The 14,101-nt window shown below is 40.3% G+C and overlaps 1 protein-coding gene across 2 annotated transcripts; it reads left to right on the forward strand.

Moving 5' to 3' along the window:
- The first annotated feature begins 1,995 nt into the window (after positions 1-1,995).
- On the forward strand, positions 1,996-13,576 carry LOC140719688 (zinc finger protein 706-like). Of its 2 annotated transcripts, none has more exons than XM_073034488.1 (4): positions 1,996-2,138; positions 5,076-5,227; positions 10,649-10,767; positions 12,519-13,576. In XM_073034488.1, exons 2-3 carry the CDS (start codon positions 5,096-5,098, stop codon positions 10,742-10,744), a joined length of 228 nt encoding a protein of 75 aa, XP_072890589.1. In that variant the 5' UTR covers positions 1,996-2,138; positions 5,076-5,095; the 3' UTR covers positions 10,745-10,767; positions 12,519-13,576. The 2 variants fall into 2 exon arrangements, with proteins under 2 accessions (XP_072890589.1, XP_072890590.1); XM_073034489.1 differs by having other exon boundaries at positions 2,009-2,138; positions 5,079-5,227.
- The last annotated feature ends 525 nt before the right edge of the window (positions 13,577-14,101 follow it).

The raw sequence follows: 14,101 nt of genomic DNA on the forward strand, positions 1-14,101 counted from the left end.
AGACCCTTCATCTGGATTGGAAAAGGGATGGCACTGGAATAAAGGTGGTGGGAGGAGAAGGAGGATAGCTGGAAGATGATAAGTGAAGCCAGGTTGGCAGGAGAGGTAAAGGAATCTGATAGAAGAGGAGAGTGGACCAAAGGAGAAAGGGAAGAAGGAGGGGCACCAAGGGGAGGGAGGTGATAGGCAGGTGAGGAAAAGATGTAAGAGGCCAGAGTGAGGAGTGGAAGAAGGAAGGGGTAGGAGAAAAGAAAAAAAAGAGAAAAAATACCAGAAGAAGAAATCAAGAAATGAGAAAAGGTCCTTTGGCCCAATGAGTCTATGCCAACCACGTTATATCCACCCATCCAAACCCAGTTTCCTGGAGGAAAATGGACAGTTGCCACATCAGGTTGAGAACCTCCATGTGGACTCTAACTTTCTGAATTCTTGTTCTCCTTCCTTCCGTGAGAAAGGCCAAGAGGATCATAGGGGTCTCCCTACCATCTATCAGGGACATTTATCAGGAGTGCTGTGTTTGCAGGGCCCTTAGTATTATTAAGGATCCCAGCATCCTCTCTGACTTTCTACCATCAAGCAGGAGACTCCATTGCATAAAGACAAGAACGGTTGGGATGGGAAACCATTTCTTCCCTCAGGCTTCTGAATTCCCTTCTATTATCACATTTGATGTGTCAACAGATAATTTGTACTGTATCTCATAATGTTTAATGTATGCACTTTATCTGTGCATAATTCAACTGTAGATTTAATTCTTACTTTCCTGTGTTATTGTGTGTTATGTGTACTACTGTACTTTACTCCCTGGTTCGGAGAAACGTTGTCTCGTTTGACAGTATACATGTATACAGTTACGCGACAATAAACAGGACTTGATTTGACTTGACCTGACTACATTATTTTAACCACATTCCCAACTCCCCTGATGTCAAAGTGTCCCTTAATCCTTCAGGTTTAACTCAGACCACTTCCCAAGGTTAATTTCCGATGAGGTAATGTGTCCCAGACAAATGTTATCTTAAAGGAATATTGCTTGACAGGAAGAGAGCCTGATTTTTGAAAGATACAGCGATAATAGAGCAAACTTCATGACAGAATGTTTGGAGGACAATTAGAGGTGGCACAAGAAATACTTGCTTTCACGCAAGTCCGCAGCTTGTGAACATGAACTTGCTTCCCCTAAACTCCACTCCCCTTCCTCCCTCCCTCCCTCCTTTAACTCCCCCCAAACCCCCAGTTTCCTCCGTAATGACAGATTTCTTTTTCATCAGCTTACAGTCTATCTGCAGACTAAATGGGAGAGGTGACAGCATCTCTCGTGGGTGGGGAGGTAGATGTTTTCGGGGCGAAGAAAAGTGAAAAAAAAACATATAACCAATACATTGGATGGCCTCTTTAAACTGTTTACCACGCAGTCATTGGCAGTCCGAAACAGAGAAAACTAATAATAGCGAGCCCAATATGTTACCGTATTATTTATAAATGGCGCCTGTTTGCCCTTCAATACTATAACGTCACATGTTAAATGCACATTTTGTTTTTCACATGTAATATCCATGTGCAGCTTTTGTATTGCGATAATACTCAACCTACATTTCCCGATCTAGCTTCCTTACAGTGCACCCGAAGAATTATCCTTGAAATGATTTCGTCACTTTCTTTTCAAAGTGTTTGAGAAGGATACAGATTTAAAAGGCGCTTTCTAAATGTTTTCCAACTGATAGTACTGCGGCAGGGCTCTAGACAAATACCATTGATGAAAACATGCGTTGAACGTCTCGGAGCGTAATTTCCAAAGGTTAAAAATGTAGACTTCGGTACAGCAACAATAAAAGTGACGATAAACCAGTTTATTGCTTTGGAATCTCTCGGTGTGATTTTATTAGACGTGGAGAATAAGATTGGATAAGAAGACAAAATGTTGCCATGAATTTTGGTTGTATCTTTTCCGCAGCCTTTAATGCCCACGTGATCACCCGCTGTAGTGCTCACGTGATCCTCGGCGCGAGTCCCCGCATTTTTTTCACCTCCCGGGGCTTGGGCTTAATGTCGTCACTTCCGGAGTCGTTGGACCCCGCCTCTGCTGAGTACGGGCGAGCGTCGTTAGCGGGCTGTGTGGTGTCTGTCGGAGCCAGCCGGTGAGTCTCGGCCACTTGGTCAGACAGTTCTTGGGCTTGAAGCTCGGGGTTGTTTTGCTGCGAGTCGCGGGGGCGGGGTGAGCGCTGTGCCTTTAGTGAGGGAGGGTGGGCTGTAGCCCTGTTGCAGGCCACACGCCGCGCCTCGGCCTGTGCACCCGGTAATCCGGCTTCACGTTGGCGTTGCTTGTTGCCTTTCACGCTCGTTGTTCGGGAGCCGATTCGCAGTCTCTGGAGAGCTGCCGGTTCTTGAATGTTAGTACCACAGGAGAGGAGCATTGTCTTTTGTTATGGTTGAATTAAGAGGGTGCTAATACACCTTTCGGAAAGTAGCGTCCCACACTCGAGCAGATGTTGTTAGTTTATTTTGTTTTCTTATGAAGCTCGCTTCTTTCAGATTCCCCGCGCAGTTATAGTGTGTGTGAAACGAAGTTAAATAGGTTCATGTTGACTTTGGCTTTGTTTTCTAAACAGAAGGTTGAAATTTAAAATAAATGCAGGGAATACTCGGTAAGAGAGCATCGTCCATTATTATTGTAATGGCCTTTCCTGTTCTTCTATGCTTTCTGATGCCAAAGGATGATGTAGTGCTACACTAAAATGACCCTAAGTTATGAGCCTGTATCTGGACTGTATTGAATCTACGGGCTTCTGTCTTGACTAATACCTCAGAGTGCTTCCTAAGTCTTCAAACTGTCCACAAGTTTATAGCTTGCTGCTTTTTCTGTTAATTTGGAAAGATTATGTGTGTGAGGGCTGTTGATACGATGAGGGTATTTTGTGCTTTACACTGGCGTGATTCTGATGCACACACAAAGTTGCCTTCTCTTCTTGGACCCTACTATCTCATTGGAGCATAGGCCTCCCGTCTCCGTTGTCCAAAGTCGATGGTATGGTTGGAATTCAGTGTTTCTGTAATCCATTGCATCCACTGTACAGGGGACTGGCCTGTACAGCTTCACCAGAGTCCTGTTGTTTCCACCCCTCATGATGCAGACGCAGGGTTGGACTCTGAGAGCTGCACTGACAAAGTACTGATAATAAAAATAAAGCACAGTATGTATTTTTTAGCAGAGTGGACTTGTTTATTGTGATTTAAGGTCACAGGACTTTACAGGATAAAAATCAACTCTTATCTTGGCTCTTTTTTAAACTGCTTTCAGCTGTCTAGTTTTCTTGGTCCTGTTTTCCCACATCCACTGAGATCTGTATTACAGCCATAACTTTATTTATTGGGCATTAACTGAAGATTGACTGGCATACTTCCATTACAGTTCTGAGATGTTCGTGTGGGAAAGACAGATTCATTCATAGTTGGGGCTAAGTATGCTCATTGGGATGGCTAGGTTGTTTCTGCTATTGAAGCAGGGGTTTGACGTACTCATCCTTAAAGTAAAATTAGCACAATTTGGGCAGTCCCTAGTGAAAATTTGAGGTCAGTGGCGATGTTGCGTAATTTTCAAGGAGTCTTTTGATTTGGAGGCAAGTAACTGTGATTAGGCTAGGGTTAAATTGTGTTGCTGGGTGGCACAGCTCAAAGGGCAGGAAGGGCCTATTCCATGTTGTATCTCAATAAATAAATAAAGTAGATGACTGTTCATTTATCGTGTGAATTGCAGTCCAACCTTTTGACCAACTCAGTGATTTACATGTAATTTATAAAACTATATAATCAGTACTTTGATAATGTACTTTGACTTCTACATACAGTGGTTTTGTAACCTATCAATAGGGCAGTGGAAGGAAGCTAGAGCACCTGGAAGAAACCCTGGTAGCCATAAGGAGAATATTAATCCCACACTAACAAGATTTGTGACCAAAATCAAATCCATGGTGCTAGAGTGTGGACCAGCAGCATTAATTGCTCTGCCTCTATGCCACCATACCACTTATATTAAACCTTTTATTCCATCCATGATGTCATATTTGACCATGTGATGATAAATAAGAATCTTCTGCATGCCTATTTCCAATTTGCTGAAATAGTTTGTGACCCTCATTCAGATCATTTGCTGAAACATTTATCCAGACCTCTTTGTTACCTCAACATTTAAGTAGTGTGGATGCTACGGGCGTGGAGGCAGTTTAAATAGTTCGGTATGGACAAGATGGGTCGAAGGGCCTGCTGTGTTGTGTACCTGTTGGGGTTGTGTGTGTATGTGTGTGTGTGTGTGTGTGTGTGTGTGTGTGTATATATATATATATATATATATATATATATATATATATAAAATTACCGGAGGTAATTACAAAACTCAAGTACTCATTTTGTCTCAATGTACAAAAATCCTCTTTTATAAGAGTGTTTATGATTTGATGATTGTTTTCTTCCTATTACGATTTTTTCCCTGTCCTACAATCATTAGATTTGCTATTCTCCAATTTTGGTTCTTAGTAATATTTGAATTTCATTTCTCCAGCACAATAATATGTTCAGTTTCTAACTCTGGAATCTCACCTTCCTTAAACAATCTAACTGCATTAAATGCTCCTTTAAAAATTGAACTCAATGATCAAGTTTTTCTTTTGTTACTTATTATTTTCTTGTGGTTCAGTGTCAAATGTTATTTAAAACCCTTCTGTGCAGAGGCTTGGCATACATTGACTGAAGATGCTGTGTCATAAGGGTTATATGAATTTCATTTTTAAAATTTCTGCTTGCACTAACAACTTATTCAGTTTTGCATTTGTAATCTATGATACACATGCTTTTCATTCCTAAAGTTATTTTGTCTTTTTTTTTCTTTCTATTGGACCTTGTTTATTGGGAACAGTCTGTGAAAGTGTGCCTTTGATTTGCATGGAATGTTTGTGATTTTGCTTAGTTTGGGATTTTTCTATTTTAATGTTTTTTTAAATAGTGGAGTATAAATATTTTGCTAGTTTCTGCTGTATCTCTGATGCACTCGTATGAAGAGTAACTGAAGCTTTACTTTTTAGTAGATTTCCAGAATTTCATCATGGCTCGTGGACAGCAGAAGATCCAGGCCCAGCAGAAGAATGCCAAGAGACAAGCTGAAAAGAAGAAAGGGGGATCTGATCAGAAGGCAGCAGCAAAGGCAGCGCTTGTGCACACATGTCCAGTCTGCAAGGTAGGGAAGAACAGGTTCACAAAACGATTTAAGTTGTGCTTAAAATGTCTTTGAGAGGAACATAACTGTAGTAACCCTCCTGATGAAGAGTTTCGGCCTGAAACGTCATCACTACCTCCTCCCATAGATGCTGTCTGGCCTGCTGAGTTCTGCCAGCATTTTGTGTTTGTATTTAATAACTGCAGTACTCATGGTTTTGTGTTGAAATTGTGATGAGTTTTGATTTTAAAATAAAGTTGCCTGACTAATTTCAAGAGTGTAAGCTTAATAAAAACCAACCTGATTAATTGGTTATATTCACAAATTGCACAAGTGAGTCGAGCCTTTGCCTCTTATTATTTAGTGGTGTTACCCCTTGTCAAGTCTCCCATGTAATTGTCCTGCTAAAGACCACAACTGCACCAGCCAAATAATGTGGCTGTAAGATCAGATTGGAGACTGGGTATGCTATGATGAATGCCTCTTCTCTTCACACCCTAGAGCAAGGGTTTTCAACTTGGGACCCCTACCATTAACTGAGGCGTCCATGGACCCCAAGTTGGGAACCCTGCCTTAGAATCTTTCCACCATCCATGATGACGTAGTTGGTGCTAATGATGACCAATCCATTGCAATAAATATTTATGCCCTTGACTACTAGCAGTAAGTGGTTGCAACGTGTTCATCTACCTCCCAAATCTGTGACATCTGCAAAAAGGACAAGGGCATTCACTGCATTTTCCTGGCCAAGTTGCACTCCATCCAAACTTGTAAAGGCATTGTTGTTCTTCCGTCATTACCATTTACTCACCTTCTGCCACCTTTGTTGCTCAATAAAATTGGCTGACATGATCTAACTCTATATGCCGTATTTTACCTCATTTCTATTCGTACCTTTGCTTACTATTCTTCAATTTAATTGAATTGGAAAGAGATGAATCCTCCAACTACATCTCAATGGTTTCCCCAAGAATAGCCCAGCTTTGTTTAGTTTTAGTTCTGTTTAGTTTACTTTGTTTTTGATTTTTCAATTTGGGGTTTTTTCCATCTTTTTATTTCCTTGTATCTTGTCTATTTTAAGAGTTTGGGAGGTCAATTATGTTGGTGTTACCTAGAGTTTCTATTCACGTGTTAATTGCCAACAATGTACTCCCACTCCCTTTGTACTATTATGACTGCTATGTATTTGTCTTTGAAAAATTCAATAAAAAGATCGAGAAAGAAAGATTAACATTTGATATGAGAATCTCCAACTATCTTTTAATAGAAGTACTGGATTCTGGTTAATTGGGCCATCAGTTAATAAGCTGCTGCCATGATTTGGGACAACTAAAGAATAACAACTATGCTGTTTAATTGGGCTGGGAGACTGTTGTCGGACAGTTTCTAGCTAACGTCAGACACGTGCACTTGTGTGGCCATTAGATCCTGCACTGTGCTTAAGTAGGATCAGTTATGCATGCTTGTATTCAAAAAGAATTGATTTTTCTCACTGGTTGATGAGAAATGAGCAGTAAGAAATGAGAAATCAGATCTGTTTTGCTCACTGCGATTTCAAGTTTTGAGGGTTGGAGATGCCAGAAACAGTCAGGAGTAAAATTGAAACAATTTCAGTACTTTAAGTTAGGAACTGCAAAGAATTTGAAGGTATCAATAATCATCTGGAATGTTATAATGAAAAAAGATTTGGAGATTGCAATTGTCAATAACATTGTATGAATGCAGTCCATTGTCTACACTAGGTGTCTGCGCTGATTTTGTTCATTTACAGTCATTCAAAAAAAGGCAGAGTACACTGCATTATTCCTGTCAATAACTATTAGAACTAATAGTTTTATAGTACTGTAATAGTATTGATGGTGTTCTAACTTGTTCTGTATTTCATTCAAATACATAATGTATTACTCAGTTAAATGGTAGTTTCTTTTTTAAACTTTTTAACTATTCCATGAAACTTCAGCTAATTGGGCCAAAATATACTGGTCCCAATGTATTCTAATTAACCGGAATCCATTGTACTTAACTTCTGAAAGGGTTCTGCTATAATGTTTCCTAGTCTGAGATGTATGGCGCTATTTTCCCTATCAACATCATTTATCGTATTTTACATTTAAATTGGCCTCTTGAACCCAAGGGGATAATTTCACTTGTCTCATTGAAATGTTCCCACAACCTATGGATTCACTTTCAAGGACTCCATCTCTTTTTGATATTTATTGCTCATTGATTATTATTTCTTTTAGTATTCACACAGTGTCTTTTGCATACTGGTTGAACGCCCAATTGGTGCAATCTTTCATTGATTCTATTATGTTTAGTATTCTATTAAGGATTTATTGAGTATTGTCAAAAAAAAATCTCATGGTTTATATAACACACACAAAATGCTGGTGGAACACAGCAGGCCAGGCAGCATCTATAAGGAGAAGCACTGTCGACGTTTCGGGCCGAGACCCTTCGTCAGGACTAACTGAAAGGAGAGATATGAAGAGATTTGAAAGTAGTGGGGGGAGGGCGAAATGCGAAATGATAGGAGAAGACCGGAGGGGGTGGGATGAAGCTAAGAGCTAGAAAGGTGATTGGCGAAAGTGATACAGAGCTGGAGAAGGGAAAGGATTATGGGACAGGAGGCCTCGGGAGAAAGAAAGGTGGGGGGGGGGGAAGCACCAGAGGGAGATGGAGAACAGGCAGAGAGAGAGAAAAAAACAACTAAATATGTCAGGGACGGGGTAAGAAGGGGAGGAGGGGCATTAACGGAAATGATAGATAGATAGATAGATACTTTATTCATCCCCATGGGGAAATTCAACTTTTTTTCCAATGTCCCATACACTTGTTGTAGCAAAACTAATTACATACAATACTTAACTCAGTAAAAAAAAATATGATATGCATCTAAATCACTATCTCAAAAAGCATTAATAATAGCTTTTAAAAAGTTCTTAAGTCCTGGCGGTAGAATTGTAAAGCCTAATGGCATTGGGGAGTATTGACCTCTTCATCCTGTCTGAGGAGCATTGCATCGATAGTAACCTGTCGCTGAAACTGCTTCTCTGTCTCTGGATGGTGCTATGTAGAGGATGTTCAGAGTTATCCATAATTGACCGTAGCCTACTCAGCGCCCTTCGCTCAGCTACCGATGTTAAACTCTCCAGTACTTTGCCCACGACAGAGCCCGCCTTCCTTACCAGCTTATTAAGACGTGAGGCGTCCCTCTTCTTAATGCTTCCTCCCCAACACGCCACCACAAAGAAGAGGGCGCTCTCCACAACTGACCTATAGAACACCTTCAGCATCTCACTACAGACATTGAATGACGCCAACCTTCTTAGGAAGTACAGTCGACTTTGTGCCTTCCTGCACAAGGCATCTGTGTTGGCAGTCCAGTCTAGCTTCTCGTCTAACTGTACTCCCAGATACTTGTAGGTCTTAACCTGCTCCACACATTCTCCATTAATGATCACTGGCTCCATATGAGGCCTAGATCTCCTAAAGTCCACCACCATCTCCTTGGTCTTGGTGATATTGAGACGCAGGTAGTTTGAGTTGCACCATATCACAAAGTCCTGTATCAGTTTCCTATACTCCTCCTCCTGTCCATTCCTGACACACCCCACTATGGCCGTGTCATCAGCGAACTTCTGCACATGGCAGGACTCCGAGTTATATTGGAAGTCTGATGTGTACAGGGTGAACAGGACCGGAGAGAGTACGGTTCCCTGCGGCGCCCCTGTGCTGCTGACCACCGTGTCAGACCTACAGTCTCCCAACCGCACATACTGAGGTCTATCTGTCAAGTAGTCCACTATCCAATCCACCATGTGAGAGTCTACTCCCATCTCCGTTAGTTTGTGCCTTAAGATCTTGGGCTGGATGGTGTTAAAGGCACTAGAGAAGTCAAGGAATGTAATCCTCACAGCACAACTGATCCCCTCTAGGTGAGAGAGTGATTTGTGCAGCAAATACGTGATAGCATCCTCCACTGAGAGAAGTCAATGTTCATGCCATCAGGTTGGAGGCTACCCAGCCGGTATATGAGGTGTTGTTCCTCCAACATGAGTTTGGATTCATTTTGACAGTAGAGGAGGCCATGGATAGACGTATCAGAATGGGAATGGGATGTGGAATTAAAATGTGTGGCCACTGGGAGATCCTGCTTTCTGTGGTGGACCGAGCGTAGGTGTTCAGCGAAACGGTCTCCCAGTCTGCGTTGGGTCTCACCAATATATAAAAGGCCACACCGGGAGCACCGGACGCAGTATACCACACCAGCTGACTCACAGGTGAAGTGTCGCCTCACCTGGAAGGACTGTCTGGGGCCCTGAATGGTGGTGAGGGAGGAAGTGTAAGGGCAGGTGTAGCACTTGTTCCGTTTACAAGGATGTGTCATAGGGGGGTCGGTGGGAAGGGATGGGGGGACGAGTGGACAAGGGAGTTGCGTAGGTAACGATCCCTGTGGAAAGCAGAAGGGAGGGGGGGCGGAGGGAAAGATGTGCTGGGTAGTGTGATCCCGTTGGAGGTGGCAGAAGTTACGGAGAATTATACGTTGGACCTGGAGGCTGGTGGGGTGGTAGGTGAGGACAAGGGGAACCCTATCCTGAGTGGGATGGCGGGCGGATGGGGTGAGAGCAGATGTGTGGGAAATGGGAGAGATGCGTTTGAGAGCAGAGTTGATAGTGGAAGAAGGGAAGCCCCTTAACATTGAATTCTCTAATTTCCATTAATGCCCCTCCTCCCCTTCTTATCCCATCCTTGACATATTTAGTTGTTTTTCTCTCTCTCTCTCTCTCTCTGCCCATCACTCTGCCTGTTCTCCATCTCCCTCCGGTGCTTCCCCCCCTTTTTTTCTCCCGAGGCCTCCCGTCCCATGATCCTTTCCCTTCTCCAGCTCTGTATCACTTTCGCCAATCACCTTTGCAGCTCTTAGCTTCATCCCACCCCCTCTGGTCTTCTATCATTTCGCATTTCCCCTCTCCCCACTACTTTCAAATCTCTTAGTATCTCTCCTTTCAGTTAGTCCTGACGAAGGGTCTCGGCCCGAAACATTGACAGTGCTTCTCCTTATAGATGCTGCCTGGCCTGCTGTGTTCCACCAGCATTTTGTGTGCGTTGTTTGAATTTCCAGCATCTGCAGATTTCCTCGTGGTTTATATAGTGATTTTATGTGCTTTTATAATTTACTTTGAACATTTAATTAGTTTTGAACTATAATTTTAATGCATTTATAATTTAGTCTGAATCTGTTTGTAATTTCATTTGAATGTGTTGCACTTCTTCCAAGGTCAATGAGATATGGCAAACATAGCTACAACACGATATTTCAAATGTGGCCTTATCAAGAGTATGTGTAACTGTAGCATTTTGTTGGACTTCAGTTTTACTGGACATTGAGATAATTGAATTACATAGTATTTACTGTCTATTTTCTGTTTTTTTTTCCAGACACAGATGCCAGATCCTAAAACCTTCAAACAGCATTTTGAGAGTAAACATCCCAAGTCTCCTTTGCCCCCTGAGCTGGTAGATGTACAGGCATAAATAAAAGCACAACTTGGATATGGGTGAGAAGTTTTTCCAAAGTTACTCTAAGAAAAAGGAATCTGGCATTTTGGTTTCAGAATGCCTGAGATTACTCATTATGAGGAGACAGCACAGTGATTAATTTATTGTTGCAGTTTTCAGGGGTTTGCATTAATAATCTGGTGACAGAAGTCATAAACCAAATATGGAAGATGGGGAATCTTATTTCATTATGTGCTAATAAGTCTTTGCTAATTTTGCATAATTAGATGAAGTTCTTCCAAGAATTTGTGCAATTGAATTGTTTTCAGTCATAAAATTGAGACATGAATCTTTTTATTTGGGTTAATTGGTTCTGATATTGAGCCCATGTTTTAGTACAGATTTTAATATTGATCTAAAACTGAAATAGATTAAACCCGTGAACTGCTTTAAAATTTCTTACTTTAAAACTTTAGAAATCAGCTGTCATCTTACATTTTATCAATCTATGAGTGTGTTGTTTGAATCTCCTTCTATGCAACCTGATTAGGGTGCTGAAGGTGACTTTCTCCCAAGCACATCCTGTTAATACATCACAAAACCACGTGAATACATTCCTCCAATAGGAAGTGGTCAGCTATACAATTTGTCACCAAACTAAAAAATTTAGCACAAGTCTGCACAAGCCAGTTTTCATCATTTATAAACAGGGTGCCCAGAATCAGCAACAATTAAGTAGCTTTCAATAAAGCTGAGAATCTTGTCACCCAAATCCCATGGGATGTTTTGAAACTGGTGTGGTGACACTGCGGATAGAGTAACTGGCCAGGGATTGCATCTGATCTCCTGTGCTCACTGTAGAATTTATTGTTTTCCCTGAGTTGCTTGGCTTTCCCCAACTCCTGCAGTTCCTTCCCACATCACAAAGACATGCTAAATGCCTACTGTAAATCTCCCCTTGTATAATTGGTTGGTGGGAGATCCATGAGAGGGTGAGGATGGTTAAATTTACCAATGGACAAGTATGTAAGAATAATTGCAGGAGCATAAATTGGGAGAATGAGATTGCTCCAATCTGGGAATAAATACTCTTCTAACAGTTTTAGATAGAAAAGCTTGTGCTTAGAAATCAGGTATGCTGACTGACCTGTTCATTTTAAACGTAGTTTTCAGGTAATATCTCAATGGCAAATACAACTTTTCACCCAGGGACAACTTACTTAAGTACAGCTTGCCAGACTTGTTCTGATCTTAGGCTTGCTACTTCATGTCCTGCACTGTATGGATTAAAGAGCCACACCACTAAAAGTAGTGTTCAAATGCTATTCCAGTTCTAGAATAATTGAATTCCTAATGAAACAATCCATTTTGAGATGCAATCATTTTAATGCTTTCAACCATCTGTACTTGTCTCAACATTCAAACTGAGACCATGTTGTCCTTCTGGAAGTGGATTTTATTTGAAGTGTGATCATTCAATACCAGAGTACCAGCCTTTGGCTATGTGTTGCTTTTGGAAAGCTAGCTAACAGGCCTAGGGTTATGGGAAGGTTGCCCTTTCATTGGTTGAGTTTAAGAATAATTATTCATTTAAAAAATGACTTCTGAACAATCTGTTTCTTTAGACTTTATTGATTCTAGTATTGTGTTACTATAAAAATGTTTTGAATCAAAGTTTTGTATTATTCATGTCTACACTTGTTTTTATTTCTACTTTCTGTAAGTGGGATATTCTAATCGATTTGGACGACTAGTAGTAGGTGTTTTTAATGTGACAAGTTTTGAAAAGTTACATTGTGCTTGTTTTCAGACTTGGATTTCTGCTGACACGGTGCACTGAAACCTACTACATAAGGCCTGGAAAAGATGAAGAGCATTTGATTCTTCAAACTTTTCAATTTCTACTTACTACTGAACTTTGATATTTAATCTTTTCATGTTTTGGGACAAGGAAGCATTGAAGATTTTTTTGTTTGGGCATTACAAAGGTGCCAATTCTTCAAGTGGGCTAAGTGGGAAAAGTGGTACAGATCTTGTGATAGATTAGTACTAATATTGTTTCTTCACTACTTTTAAGCACTGGCATCATTGTGATATTAGTACTGCTGGAGTCTGTTACAAATATACGGGAGTTTGATTCTGTGGCTTAAAGCTGTAGTGGTTTATGCGAGAACCACTTTGGTTGGATACCATATTCCTAGATTATGACTAAAAATTTCTTGACCACCCTGAGTGCAGCTCAGTCAGCCATATTAGCATATGTATTCTTTGTTCAGCTTGTCTTCAGTACCTTCTTTGTAGAAGGGATGTTGCAATATATTAAAAATTGTATCCCTGTTGCAAACAGTAAGTTGTGATCAATCCATAAAAATAATCGGGTCTATCACACTGGATGTTTCCAAGTGATTGCAGGACAATTTATTCTTTTGATCTCCCTTTCTAATTTTAAGCATTTACTGTTCTGTTTGATTTCCCAAAAATATAATTTGATCAGCTCCATGAATCAATAGTAAGATTCCCCACACCTATTTATCATACAGATGTTGGATACTTTTGAAGGAACACAGTCTCTTGAAACTTGTGTGCTTATTCAGAGCTTTACAGATAGTTTTGTAGCTATAATTTTTGGAATTAGTTTGATAACTAATCTATTAACTAGTTATAATGAATGAAATTTGAAGGGATTCCTCTATATAGAGATAAACCAATTATCGCTGACTCAAATTCCTATTTCAAACTACAATATTTAAGATTGCAATAGCTTTTATTTCACCCAGAATCTTGCCTAATCATACATGCAGTATTTTGTGATTTATCTGGAGCTCAATGTGATTTCAATAAATATCAAAAGCACATTTTCTTCTAAAATGTCTCAGAATTCCCTTATTTTAATGTTTAAATGTTATTTGTGGCTATGCTAGACTCATTGTATTGTTTATCACATGCAGCCCTTGATCATAGTCTTAATAGTTTTTCTGTATTAAACTAAACTTCTACTCTAAGCTGCAGTATAGCATTTGAGTCTCGTATAATTGCTTTGATTGGAAATATTGGGTATACTAAGCACATTGAAACGGAAGCATATTTCCATTGATAATTACGTGCTGTGAATTCAGTAGTCTTTGAAGATTGTAATTTTTGATCACTGTCTTGAATTGCAGCTAATAAGAAATGAAATATTTTTTCAGAACACTATTAATACATACAACACAACTAATACGGCAGGTTCAGTGCAAGAACTCCAGGTCAGACAAGTTATAAAACAAATTGGGTAAAAAGATTGCCCTGTAACCATACAGATACTGAAATTACAGTTAGAGGTTTTTTTTTTATCTTTTCTGCTGGTGTTTGCATTCAAATCATTATTATCAATTCTGTCTTGGTCAAAACTGG

This window comes from Hemitrygon akajei, chromosome 32 (assembly GCF_048418815.1).
Source record: "Hemitrygon akajei chromosome 32, sHemAka1.3, whole genome shotgun sequence".
In the NCBI taxonomy this organism is placed as follows: domain Eukaryota; kingdom Metazoa; phylum Chordata; class Chondrichthyes; order Myliobatiformes; family Dasyatidae; genus Hemitrygon; species Hemitrygon akajei.